This window comes from Aquarana catesbeiana, linkage group LG05 (assembly GCF_042186555.1).
Source record: "Aquarana catesbeiana isolate 2022-GZ linkage group LG05, ASM4218655v1, whole genome shotgun sequence".
In the NCBI taxonomy this organism is placed as follows: Eukaryota; Metazoa; Chordata; class Amphibia; order Anura; family Ranidae; genus Aquarana; species Aquarana catesbeiana.
Genome location: NC_133328.1, coordinates 255,699,304 through 255,712,062, shown reverse-complemented (window position 1 = coordinate 255,712,062; position 12,759 = coordinate 255,699,304). Strand labels below are relative to the sequence as shown.

General features: G+C 43.1%; 1 protein-coding gene across 4 annotated transcripts in view; it reads right to left on the bottom strand.

Moving 5' to 3' along the window:
* RECK (reversion inducing cysteine rich protein with kazal motifs) overlaps positions 1–12,759 on the bottom strand; it is a 1,099,858-nt gene that overhangs the window by 245,421 nt on the left and 841,678 nt on the right. For all 4 annotated transcript variants that reach the window (XM_073630723.1, XM_073630721.1, XM_073630722.1 and 1 more), the window contains one exon: positions 8,004–8,175. In XM_073630723.1, the coding sequence (XP_073486824.1) occupies positions 8,004–8,175 (172 nt within the window). The remainder of the gene's footprint in view (positions 1–8,003; positions 8,176–12,759) is intronic.

The window sequence follows — 12,759 nt, the reverse complement described above, 5'->3', positions numbered from 1 at the left end:
TATTAATGATGATCCATAACGTGATACAGTGCAGATCTTCAATAATTCAATCTTCCACCACACCTCTGTGACTTGTGATTCCACTCCCCTTAGGCGAATAAACTCACCAGCTCCTCTTGCCTTACACTCTCGTGTTCGGCTTTAAGGCTTTATCCCACACAGAAGGGGGCAAGATGGTAACCTCCAATGATTCCCCGTTATATATCCAGAGTATAAAAGCAAAGTTGCAATGTGCCTTTGAAGTTACTAGAAAATTTGACTACTCCAGGAAAAGTCAATTGTCTAGCACAGACCGCTCCCTTCTTACAGATCCGCTTAGATCTGTGCGACTTGCATTCTGCAGGTAACATATAAACGCAGAGAAAGAAGTCTCTGACCTTGGTTCTTAAATCATTCCGCACCGAGCGAGAGATATCTGAACAGTTTCCTCGGTGCGGAATGATTTAAGAACCAAGGTCAGGGACTTCTTTCTCTGCATTTCTATGTTACCTGCAGAATGCAGGTCGCACAGATCTAAGCGGATCTGTAAGAAGGGAGGGGTCTTGTGCTAGACAATTGACTTTTCCTGGAGTAGTCAAATTTTCTAGTAACTTCAAAGGCACATTGCAACTTTGCTTTTATACTCTGGATATATAACGGGGAATCATTGGAGGTTACCATCTTGCCCCCTTCTGTGTGGGATAAAGCCTTAAAGCCAAGCACGAGAGTGTAAGGCAAGAGGAGCTGGTGAGTTTATTTGCCTAAGGGGAGTGGAATCACAAGTCACAGAGGTGCGGTGGAAGATTGAATTATTGAAGATCTGCACTGTATCACCTTATGGATCATCATTAATATCACTACGTTTCACTGAATACTGGACTTTATATGTTTGTAGAAGATCTATGTCTTTATAGATCTTTTTTAACACATCTTCTTTGTTTACACAGAAATTTTATATTTATGTAATGAACACTGATTTTGAACACAGGTCACATTGTGTTGATATAGTTTGGTGTAAATTATTAGTCACATATAATTTTTGCACGTATTTTTAGGTTAATTAGGTTAATTGTTTTAGCGCTGCTATTTGATTTCACTATTGGTTGGGGCTAGTTTATGGTGAATCATTTATTGTTTTGCACTGATTTAAACACTTTAAGCGGCTGCTCAATTTGAGGCTCTGACTCCACGAGCGCAGCATTTGGCACATAGGAGGGGGCGGATTCCCTATACACCATAATATTGACATATTCTAGAAACAAAACATCCCAGAAACAGGACCTCAGAACATTCAAAGGAACATTTCTCCAGCTTGGCATAGAGATTATTCTCTCTAAGGCGCTGAAGTACGGTGCGGACATGGTTTCTGTGAGCAAGCAGATTTTCGGAAAAGATGAGAATGTCATCCAGATAGATGACAACAAACTGGTACAGTAGATCCCTGAAGATTTCATTGACAAAGTTTTGAAACACAGCTGGAGCATTACACAAACCAAAAGGTATAACCAGGTATTTGTAATGCCCGTCCCTAGTGTTAAACGCAGTCTTCCATTCGTCACCTTCCTGTATTTGAATGAGATTGTATGCACCTCTGAGAGCCCCCTTCAACCTGTCGAATAGCTCAGATATTAGAGGTAAGGAGTATCAGTTTTTGATAGTCACTGCGTTTAAACCTCGATAGTCGATGCAGGGTCTCAGGGTACCATCCTTTTTGGCAACGAAAAAGAACCCTGCTCCTGCAGGTGATGAGGTTTTCCGTTTGAAACCTCTCTCCAGATTCTCGGCGACATACTGAGGCATGGCCTGGGTCTCTGGAATGGACAGAGGGTAGGTACGACCCCTGGGCAGAGTTGCTCCAGGGACAAGGTCAATAGCAGAGTCAAAAGACCTGTGGGGAGGAAGCACCTCAGCAGACTTCTTACAGAACACATCCCGGTAATCGCTGTATGCCGCAGGAAGATCAGAAGATATGGCTGTGGTAGCAATGGGAAGTCTCTCCTTGGGGGCCACCTTGAGAAGACAGGACGAGAAACACGAAGGACCCCAAGCCAGGATCTGCCCAGAGACCCAGTCTACATGTGGAGAGTGGAGCTGTAGCCAAGGAAGGCCCAATACAATGGGGGTAGAGGCCTTGGGTAGAATGAGGAAGGAAATCCACTCCTGGTGGAGTATCCCTACCGACATCCTAATAGGTAGCGTCTGTAAGCGAATAGGGCCCCCTGGGCACACAGTGCCATCAATTGCCAAGACTACCAGTGGTGTAGTGAGGGGAGAAAGGGTAAGCTTCATAGAAGAAGCAGTTCTCCAGTCCATAAAATTGCCGGCAGCCCTGGAGTCCAGATATGCTATGACCGATTGGGGAGAAGGGCCTACATGGAGGAACACGCAAGTAGAGGAGAGCCGATCGGCTGCTCTCCTGACAGGAGGGTCTATGCTGATTGTTTATCAGCACCGCCCCCCCTCGGATGCCAGCCCAGGACCACCAGGATGCCGCCAGGACCACCAGGGAAATGCCAATCAGTGCCTAGGCAGCTGCCAATCAGTGTCCAGGCAGCTGCCAATCAGTGCCAATGAAAAATGCCTACCAGTGCCAGTGTCACCAGTGATGCCTATCAGTGAAATCAGTGCCAGCCATCAGTGCCCATTAATGCCCATCAGTGCCACCTATCAGTGCAAACCAGTGACGCCTATCAGTGCCACCCATAAGTACCCATCAGTGCAGCCTTTCAGTGCCCATCAGTGTCGCCCATCAGTGCCCACCAGTGCCACCTACGAGTGCCCATCAATGCCGCCTATCAATGCCCATCAGTGCTACCTATCAGTACCACCTCATCAGTGCCATCTCATTTGTGCCATCTCATCGGTACCGCCTTATCAGAGCCCATCAGTGAAGGAGAAAAATTACTTATTTACAACATTTTATAACAAAAACAAAGAAAAACTTTTTTTTTCAAAATTTTGGGTCCTTTTTTTATTCGTTTAGCAAAAAATAAAAAACGCAGAAGTGATCAAATACCACTAAAAGAAAGCTCTATTTGTGGGGAAAAAATGATAAAAATTTGGGTACAGTGTAGCATGACCGCAAAATTGTCATTTAAAAAGTGACAGCACTGAAAGCTGAAAATTGGCCTGGGCAGGAAGGTGCGAAAGTGCCCTGTATTGAAGTGGTTAATTTTTTGCAATTTTTTTTTTTTTTTGTATTTTTTTTTTATTTGTTTATTCATTTACAGGTGATACTCGAAAAATTAGAATATCGAGCAAAAGTTCATTTATTTTACTAATGCAACTTAAAAGGTGAAACTAATATATGAGATAGACTCATTACATGCAAAGCAAGATAGTTCAAGCCATGATTTGTCATAATTGTGATGATTATGGCTTACAGCTCATGAAACATCCAAATCCACAATCTCAGAAAATTAGAATATTGTGAAAAGGTACAATATTCTAGGCTCAAAGTGTCCCACTCTAATCAGCTAATTAAGCCATAACACCTGCAAAGGGTTCCTGAGCCTTTAAATGGTCTCTGTCTGGTTCAGTAGGAATCACAATCATGGGAAAGACTGCTGACCTGACAGTTGTGCAGAAAACCATCATTGACACCCTCCATAAGGAGGGAAAGCCTCAAAAGGTAATTGCAAAAGAAGTTGGATGTTCCCAAAGTGCTGTATCAAAGCACATTAATAGAATGTTATGTGGAAGGGAAAAGTGTGGAAGAAAAAGGTGCACAAGCAGCAGGGATGACCACAGCCTGGAGTGGATTGTCAGGAAAAGGCCATTCAAACGTGTTGGGGACTTTCACAAGGAGTGGACTGAGGCTGGAGTCAGTGCATCAAGAGCCACTACACACAGACGGATCCTGGACATGGGCTTCAAATGTCGTATTCCTCTTGTCAAGCCACTCCTGAACAAAAACAACGTCAGAATCATCTTACCTGGACTAAAAAAAAACAGACCTGGTCTGTTGCTCAGTGGTCCAAAGTCATCTTATCTGATGAGAGCAAATTTTGCATCTCATTTGGAAACCAAGGACCCAGAGTATGGAGGAAGAATGGAGAGGCACACACTGCAAGATGCTTGAAGTCCAGTGTGAAGTTTCCACAGTCTGTGTTGATTTGGGGAGCCATGTCATCTGCTGGTGTTGGTCCACTTAAGTCCAGGGTCAATGCAGCCATCTACCAGGAGATTTTGGAGCACTTCATGTTTCCTTCCGCAGACGAGCTCTATGGGGATGCTGACTTCATTTTCCAGCAGGACTTGGATCCTGCCCACACTGCCAAAAGCACCAAAACCTGGTTCAATGACCATGGAATTACTGTGCTTGATTGGCCAACAAACTCGCCTGACCTGAACCCCATAGAGAATCTATGTGGCATTGCCAAGAGAAAGATGAGAGACATGAGACTGAACAATGCAGAAGAGCTGAAGGCTGCTATTGAAGCATCCTGGTCTTCCTTAACACCTCAGCAGTGCCACAGGCTGATAGCTTCCATGCCACACCGCATTGAGGCAGTAATTGCTGCAAAAGGGGCCCAAACCAAGTTCTGAGTACATATGCATGCTTGTACTTTTCAGAGGTCCGATATTGTTCTATGTACAATCCTTGTTTTATTGATTGCATGTAATATTCTAATTTTCTGAGTTTGTGGATTTGGGGTTTTCATGAGCTGTAAGCCATAATCATCACAATTCTGACAAATCACGGCTTGAACGATCTTGCTTTTCATGTAATGAGTCTATCTCATATATTAGTTTCACGCTTTAAGTTGCATTTGTGAAATAAATTAACTTTTGCACGATATTCTAATTTTTCGAGTATCACCTGCATTTTATTTTTGTTTTGGTCAGGTGGAAAAATTGTTAGGTTTAGTCCACCTGAAAGGGGGGGCATTTGCTATGCCCTCAATTAGCAGCTGAATACATTTTTTTTAAGACAGTGACAACTGCTGTACAAAGTATGTTGTATATTGTTTGACTTGTCCATGCAGACTTGTTTATGTTGGAAGAAAGTTGTTTAAAGGGGTTGTAAAGGTAATTTTTTTTTTTTTTTAAAATAACAAACATATCATACTTACCTTCACTGTGCAGCTCGTTCTGCACAGAGTGGCCCCGAACCTGGTCTTCTGGGGTCCCTCGGCGGCTGTTTCAGCTCCTCCCCGCAAGCATTTACCACCTTAATGCGAGCTCCCTCGCACGGTGGTGAGTGCTTGCGGGCGCGCTCCCGTGATACAGCCGGCGGCTATAGCCGCTCGCTGTATCACTCGGCCCCGCCCCCCGGCGCGCCGCGTCATCGGATGTGATTGACAGCAGCGCGAGCCAATGGCTGCGCTGCTTTCAATCCATCCACTGCAGCCAATCAGCGACCAGGCTGAGCTGCAATGAGGACGAGCAGCGAAGATTCGAGGCGTCAGGTAAGTAAAACGGGGGGGCTGGGGGCGGCGGTACTGTCAAAAGTTTTTTCACCTTAATGCATAGAATGCATTAAGGTGAAAAATTTTTTATCTTTACAACCCCTTTAATGACACTGGCAGGGAAGGGGTTTACACTAGGTGGTGATCAAGGGGTTAAGTGTGTTCCCTAGGTGTGTTCTAACTGTAGAGTGGATGGGCTCACTGGGACATGACAGAGATCACTGTTCCTGATCACTGGGAACAGAAGATCTGCCAGCAGCGCTGCCAACCTGCCGCAATATACTTATACGTGAGCTGGTCAGCAAGTGGTTAGTGGCAAGTGGTTAAGCATGATCTGTGCTTGATTGGCTTCAGTGGAGTGCAAAGGTCTGTTAGGGGTCCACTGTGCTTTAACATAGGGGGCTTATCAGTCCCCATTTGTGATAGCAAGTTAAAGTGGAGTTCCACCCAAAAATGGAACTTCCACTTTTTGGAGTCCTCCCCCCTCCGGTGTCACATTTGGTACCTTTCAGGGGGGAGGAGGGAGCAGATACCTGTCTAATACAGGTATTTGCTCCCACTTACTGGCATAGATCACCGCGGAGCTTGTGGTGACCTACGCCACTTCCCGCGCCTACGCTCTCCTCCACCGCTGTGTTCTGTGAGACACAGAACACAGCAGGGACCAGAGAGGACGCGCAGCGCGACTCGTGCATGTGCAGTAGGGAACCAGGAAGTGAAGCCGTGCGGCTTCACTTCCTTATTCCCTTATTGAGGATGGCGGCAGCAGCAGCCGAGAGCCGAAGGACGGATCGGCTTCGGCTGCCGACATCGCAGGCTCCCTGGACAGGTAAGTGTCCATGTATTAAAAGTCAGCAGCTGCAGTATTTGTAACTGCTGGCTTTTAATATTTATTTCTTTTTAGCGAACCTCCGCTTTAAGTAAAAAAAATTAAACAAATACACACACATATGATTTTAAAAAAGACAATTGTGCCAGACTGAAAGCAATAATTCTATGACCAGCATTCATGGCTTTGCTCTAAATTGACCTGAAGAGACTTCTAAACAATGCATGTCTGGTATCTATTTATTCCAGGTAACCTAATATATAAAATGTATAATCTCTTAGATTGTAAGCTCTAAGGAGCAGGGCCCTCTGATTCCTACTGTATCAAATTGTATTGTACTTGTACTGTCTACCCTCAAGTTGTAAAGCGCTACGTAAACTGTTGGCGCTATATAAATACTGTATAATAATAATAATATAATCTAAACAATGGATACTATATTGTGTTTGCATGTACTAAAATTTATTTTAGTATATTTTTTGGAATATGAGTTTGATTAACAGTTACTACCATTATTACTACCATTTTATTCTCAAGGTTTCAGAAAATATAAAATATATAATAATTTGGAGGTTTTAACTAATGTAATAGTGGCTCTGGTAGTAAAAAAGGTTTAAATCCAAAGTTATTTTGCTTAAATTTTGCCTTCCATGGTTTGTCCCTGCCCCCATCATCAACATTCTAATTGTAGTTTAAATACACTTTTTTTTTCACTTTCATTGCATTATATTAGACCCAGTGATATCATTATATACCTTATAATACTGATGGCAGGGTGCTGTGATGTTTTCAGGAAGCTATGTATAGGTCCCTGCCAGTCCCTCCACACTAGACATGAGCCACTTGCATAGCATAGAGAAGCACAGAGGCCCAGTGGTGACATCACTGGATCTAAAAAAAAAATGTCATCACTGAGCCTCTGTGCTTCTCTATGCTTCTATGCTATGCAGGTGGTCTAGTGGGAGGGGCTGGTAGGGACCTGTACATAGCTTCCTGAAAACATCATAGCACCCTGCCTCAGTATCTCTCTTAAGAGCTCTCAGTTCTGATTCAAATAGTGGGCTTGCTCTTGGGAGGAGTTATTGTATGTAAATATCAAAACGTTTTGACGGGTGGATGTCAGGTGAGGAAGTGGCTGCAGACTACCCAAGGCAACACCACCCACATGTGATGCTTAGCTTGCATTACTGAAATAACTGAAAACCAAAGAACGGGGAGTGGGACAAATACAGCCTGGCTGAGGAGTAAAAGGCTAGATGATGCTGTCCTCCAGCCAGCAAATGAGGCAAATTCTATCTGACTTGCTGCAGTTTCCAAAGCACACTGCAAGAAGGGTGCAGTGAAATTACAAATTAATTTACAAACGTAAGCTTTACTTTTTTACATTTTGTGTAAATGTTTAAAATTGGCTACAAGTAAAGGAAAACAAACAAAAATATAAAAACATATTTGTATGAAAAGTGTATATATATATATATATATATTTTTTAAACTGTTGTAAAACAAAATAGGTAAGGGGAGAAGAGAGAGGAAACGGATCTGTTAACTTGATCCTGATTGCACGATCATTTTTTACTTTATTTGTATGTATGTGAAAACTTGCATAACAAGTAAATAGACAAATGACCCATAACAGAAGTAGAATATTAATTGACAGTGTTTATTGTGTTTCACCTAAACAAACTGAGTAATTCTCTTTAATAAACATTTTCTACCTCTAAGATCACTGTAGCATGTTTAAAGTAATAAGTATATGTATTACACAAAGAAATCTATTCATTTACCTCTGACTCTTAACACAGGGGTTGGGATTACATGGATCCTTTAAAGAACACAGCCCAAATTCAAATTGGTGATCAAGTAATCCAACACATCGTGCGATGCAGGCACTGGGATAGGAACGTCCATTTTGACCACAAACAGGAACAAATTTATCAGCGCAATTACAGGGTAATCCTAACATGGCATAGAAAAGTTGTTATGGTTATGCATTTCATATCAAAAATTAAAAATAAACTTGGATAAGAAAAACAATCAAATGGAATAGGTTAAATCGCATAGATTAAAGTGTAACTCCAGCCTTATTTTCATTTACAAACATTCCTGCACAAAAACAAATGACTGAACTTTTTTATAAGCAAAGGACAATAATACGAAAATATGATGTTTCCTAACAAAATGAAGCAAGAAATCTGATAGAAAACGAGTAACCTTCTGGATTCTTTTCTACTGTTTTTTTATGGCTACTTATTGTTAAAGGCATGCCGAGTATAACTGTCACAGTTGCTTCTGCTCTCTTGTTGGTGTAATAAATCAAAGGCGAAGATGACAGCTTCCTTGGTTGCAAAGGATAGGAGGGTTTAGTTCTACTTTAAGAAGGTGGCTGCTAAACGAAAATAACATTTTAGGCTATTTAGTCTAAGCTAGGACCCATACCTAACATTGACACACCAACACATTGCCATGGAGGAGGCAAAAGTTCAGGTTTTCACTATCTTTAGGCCCCTTTCACACTTGTGTGACTACAAAGTCGCGTGATTTTACCACGATTTTGCCACGATTTGGATCAGTACTACTTTATACGACTTTACAGGGTTGCGGTTTACAAATGCTTTGACCCTCATCTTGTGCTTACAAAGTCGTACTGAAATTGTGTCTATATTATTCAGGTACAATTTGCATGCTACTTGAGGGTTTAACATTGAGGTCTATGGACATCAACTCGTATGGAAGTTGGACCAAAGTAGTGCAGGGACTACTTTGAAGTTGGCACGACTTAAAGTCGTGCCAATACGAATGGTAGTCATTGAAAATCATAAAGAATGACTTGTCATGCGATTTTGCAGTAAAAAATCGTGGGACAAGATGTATGGGCCTTAGGATTGGGATGCCAAGTGGTTGCTTGAAAGTGATCTTTAGGGAATCATCAGTTTTACCTTCCCAATGTATCATACCAGATGAGTTCTTTGGGGACCACACTCTGTTGAGCAAATTCCTGGATGCTTTTAATTTAGACTGTACTTCCTCCTCACACCATACTTTATGGTTTCTAAGGAACACCACAACAGGTACCACTGCTTTTGAGAGTGCCCTGTGTGGCTGCCCATGACATGTAGAGTGTCAGCGGTGTACTGAGTGCTGTAACACTCTCTGCCCAACAGTGGAAATATAGTCCAAGCAGACTGGGAGAGAGATAGCAGTGTGGGAGTGTGTGCTGCTTTGGGCAAAGCACTGAACACCATTGCTGGGGGGTTTCTTATTACAGCTTAATCCTGCCACTGACTACCAATCCTAAGGAGGGGTTTCTTATTGGAGCCTAAGCCTGCCAATGACCACCAATGCTGGGGTGGGGAAGTTATTATAACAGCCTACTTCTGCCAATGATCAGCAATGCTGGGTGGGAGTTTGGAGTTCCTATTACAGCATAAGCCTGCCACTGACCACAAATGCTTGGGGGGTTCTTACTATAGCCTAAGCCTACCATTGACCACCAAAGCTGGGGGAGGGGTTTCTTTTTACAGCCTAAGCCTGCCACTGTCCGCCAGTGTTAGGAGAGGTTATTATTACAGCCTGTCACTAATCACCAACGTTAGTGGGTTTACCATTACTATAACTGACCACCAACAAAAAGGGTGTTTTTGAGGCCACTAGGGGTTACCATTATTGCCACTGATGCCAATGATTGGGGCTTATTTACACACTACAAGCCATACATAAAAAGGCAAGAGCCACTTTATTGGCATGGCCTCCTGGGATATATGACATAATTTTGACCTAGACTATAAACCAGGAAGCAACTAAAGAAATGTAAAAAAAAAAAGTAAATATAATCTCCTTTCTTATCTATTTACCAAGGCTAGCAGCATACGGAATAAAAATAGTTAATGTTGAATGAGAGTTTAGTTTCACTTGAAGGCATCCCCCCCAACAATTTTCACATGTTAGCAACTATGCAGAAGATAGGGTCTCTGAACTTTTGCATGTCAGGCAGACTGATATAAGGTCAGCATCTCTGCATAATGTTGCAACCATACTTAAGGCTCTGTTCACATGCGTTTTGGGGCATTTTTCTGCTGTAAGCCTCAGCTCTAAAAATGCCCAACAAGACAAATCCCATGCATTTCAATGGCCCCTGTTCACATCTGAGTGTTTTGTCATCTGAAGCAAAATGCCTGAAGCTCAAAAAAGTAGAGGAGCTTCTTTTTTGGCAGATTATAGGCGTTTTCTGCTTTTTACATTGGTGACCTTTTAACCTGTACAAAATCACTGCAAAAACCGTGTGAATTTCTGCCTAAAAACAAAATGTCTAGGTGTGAACAGAGCCTTAGGCCCCTTTCACACTGGGGCAGGAGGTGCGTCGGTGGTAAAGCGTTTACCGTCGTTTTAGCGGGGGTACTCGGCCGCTAGCGGGGGGGTTTTACCCCCCCACTAGCGGCCGGTAAAGGGTTAAAAACCACTGCAAAGAGCCTCTGCAGAGGCGCTTTGCCGACGGTATAGCCGCGGTGCCCCGTTGATTTCAATGGGCAGGAGCGGTGTATACACCGCTCCTTCATCACTCCAAAGATGCTGCTAGCAGGACTTTTTTCAGCGTCCTGCTAGCGCACCGCTCTAGTGTGAAAGCCCCGAGGCTTTCACACTGGAGACATAGCAGCGGCTGTTTCAAGTCAGTTTGCAGGCGCTATTTTTAACGCAATAGCGCCTGCAAAAGGACCCAGTGTGAAAGGGGTCTTAGGCTCGATTCACATCTATGCATGTTGCTTTTGAACATTTCTGCAGTGCTTTTTGCTGTGCTTTCCACATTTTTTAAAACCGTGTTTTTGCAGCGATTTGCGTTTTTATTTCTTTTTACACTGTATATAGCTGGTTGCTAAGGAGGGGGCCAGGAAGCCGCGTTCTTAAAAACCGATGAGCCATCAGCTGTAAGGTTATCATTGGGAATCGTGGGGTACGGCTTGTCATGCAACTCTGATGTCCAAAGTGGCAGAAAAAGTTGCACAAGTGTGAAAGGGGCCTTAAGCTGCTGCCGCCTCCATTGGCCAATTCTGCTCAAACCTCCAAATTGCATTCCATTTAATTACATGAGTATTATTGAAAATAATTTTGATGTATTGGTTGGTGTGTGGGTAAAAAAATGATCCACCCCAGTTGCCAGATATGCCACTGAGTGTCAATGCTATGACATACCGGATGGATATGTTTTTGTAAGACTGCTAGTACAGCACTGGTGATTTTATCATGTATTGGTTGAATGTTAGCTTTATATAGTGCCACTCTGCAGAATACCTCTTAAATGCTATTAATAACAGAGTCATCTCACTTTTTTCCAGTACAGTAATTATGACAAGCTCATTGACCTTCTGCCATTTACAGTATTCTTAGGAATAACAATAAATATTTACAAACTACTCCTATAGTATTTGGTCGGACTGATACTCATAAGGATAGTGACCAATTGACCTCCTAAAGTAATCCATATTTTGAGGTTTTAAACCCCAGTCACATAATCTGAACAGAGCACATAAGGTATATCTGTAGTGTTTACTTTGTCTCTCTCCAAAGCTCTAATTGTCTTTTCTCTTTTGTGCTTCCTTCCTCTGTTATCAGCATGAGTCACTTCTGAGAAGCTTTCCAGATGCATGATAAAATTTGTGAGGGGGGGGGGGGATAAGCACACAGCTTGTCTATTCAGAATAAAGCTCTGCATGTCCCTTCATTCTGCTTCCTATGTGGAGGGGGGTGGATGTCCCTTTCCTCCAATCAGCTCTCACATACTGCATAAGAGCTGTAATTGCAGCTCTCTACACCCTCCTTTACTCCTCATAGACGCATAAGGATTTTATCACAAATCTGCACTTCTGAAGTGTTATAGACAAGAGAAGACGGCAGATAAACAAGTAAAGCTTATGTAGAAATGATTTGTTTCATCTCTGTGTATCATCTGAGGTTATTCACAACCACTTTAAGGGAATGCAATTAGCCTTTTAATGTAGAGATGGATGCCTCAGAAATAAGGATTGTTGGTGTTTTATCTCAGTATTTATGTAATCTTTACCCACTTCCATACTGGGCCATAGTAATATGACGCCGGCAGGAACATCTCCTCCCTTGGGGTGGAATTCATATGACGTCAGCCCATTCACGGCGCTCCTGCACGCCCCTGGAGGATGCAGCGTGGTGATCCGGGATGAAGAGTGTCCCTCGGGACACAGCCCATCCCGATGAGGGTAAAGAGCCAATAAAAATGGCTCTTTAAACCGTGACTGGCTGTGTCCAATCATAGCCGGTCACAAACGTCAACAAATGGCTGTAGTGCCGCTTCCGTGTTCTCCTCCTCAGTGTGTGAGGTGGAGATCTGAAAGAAAAATATACAGTGATGTGCCCGATTGTGCCCGAGTACCTGTCACCAGCCCATCAGAGTACCTGTCACCAGCCCAACAGAGTACCTGTCACCAGCTCATCTGAGTACCTGTCACAAGCCTATCAGAGTACCCGAGTACCTGTCACCAGCCCATCAGAGTACTTCAGTACCTATCACCAGCC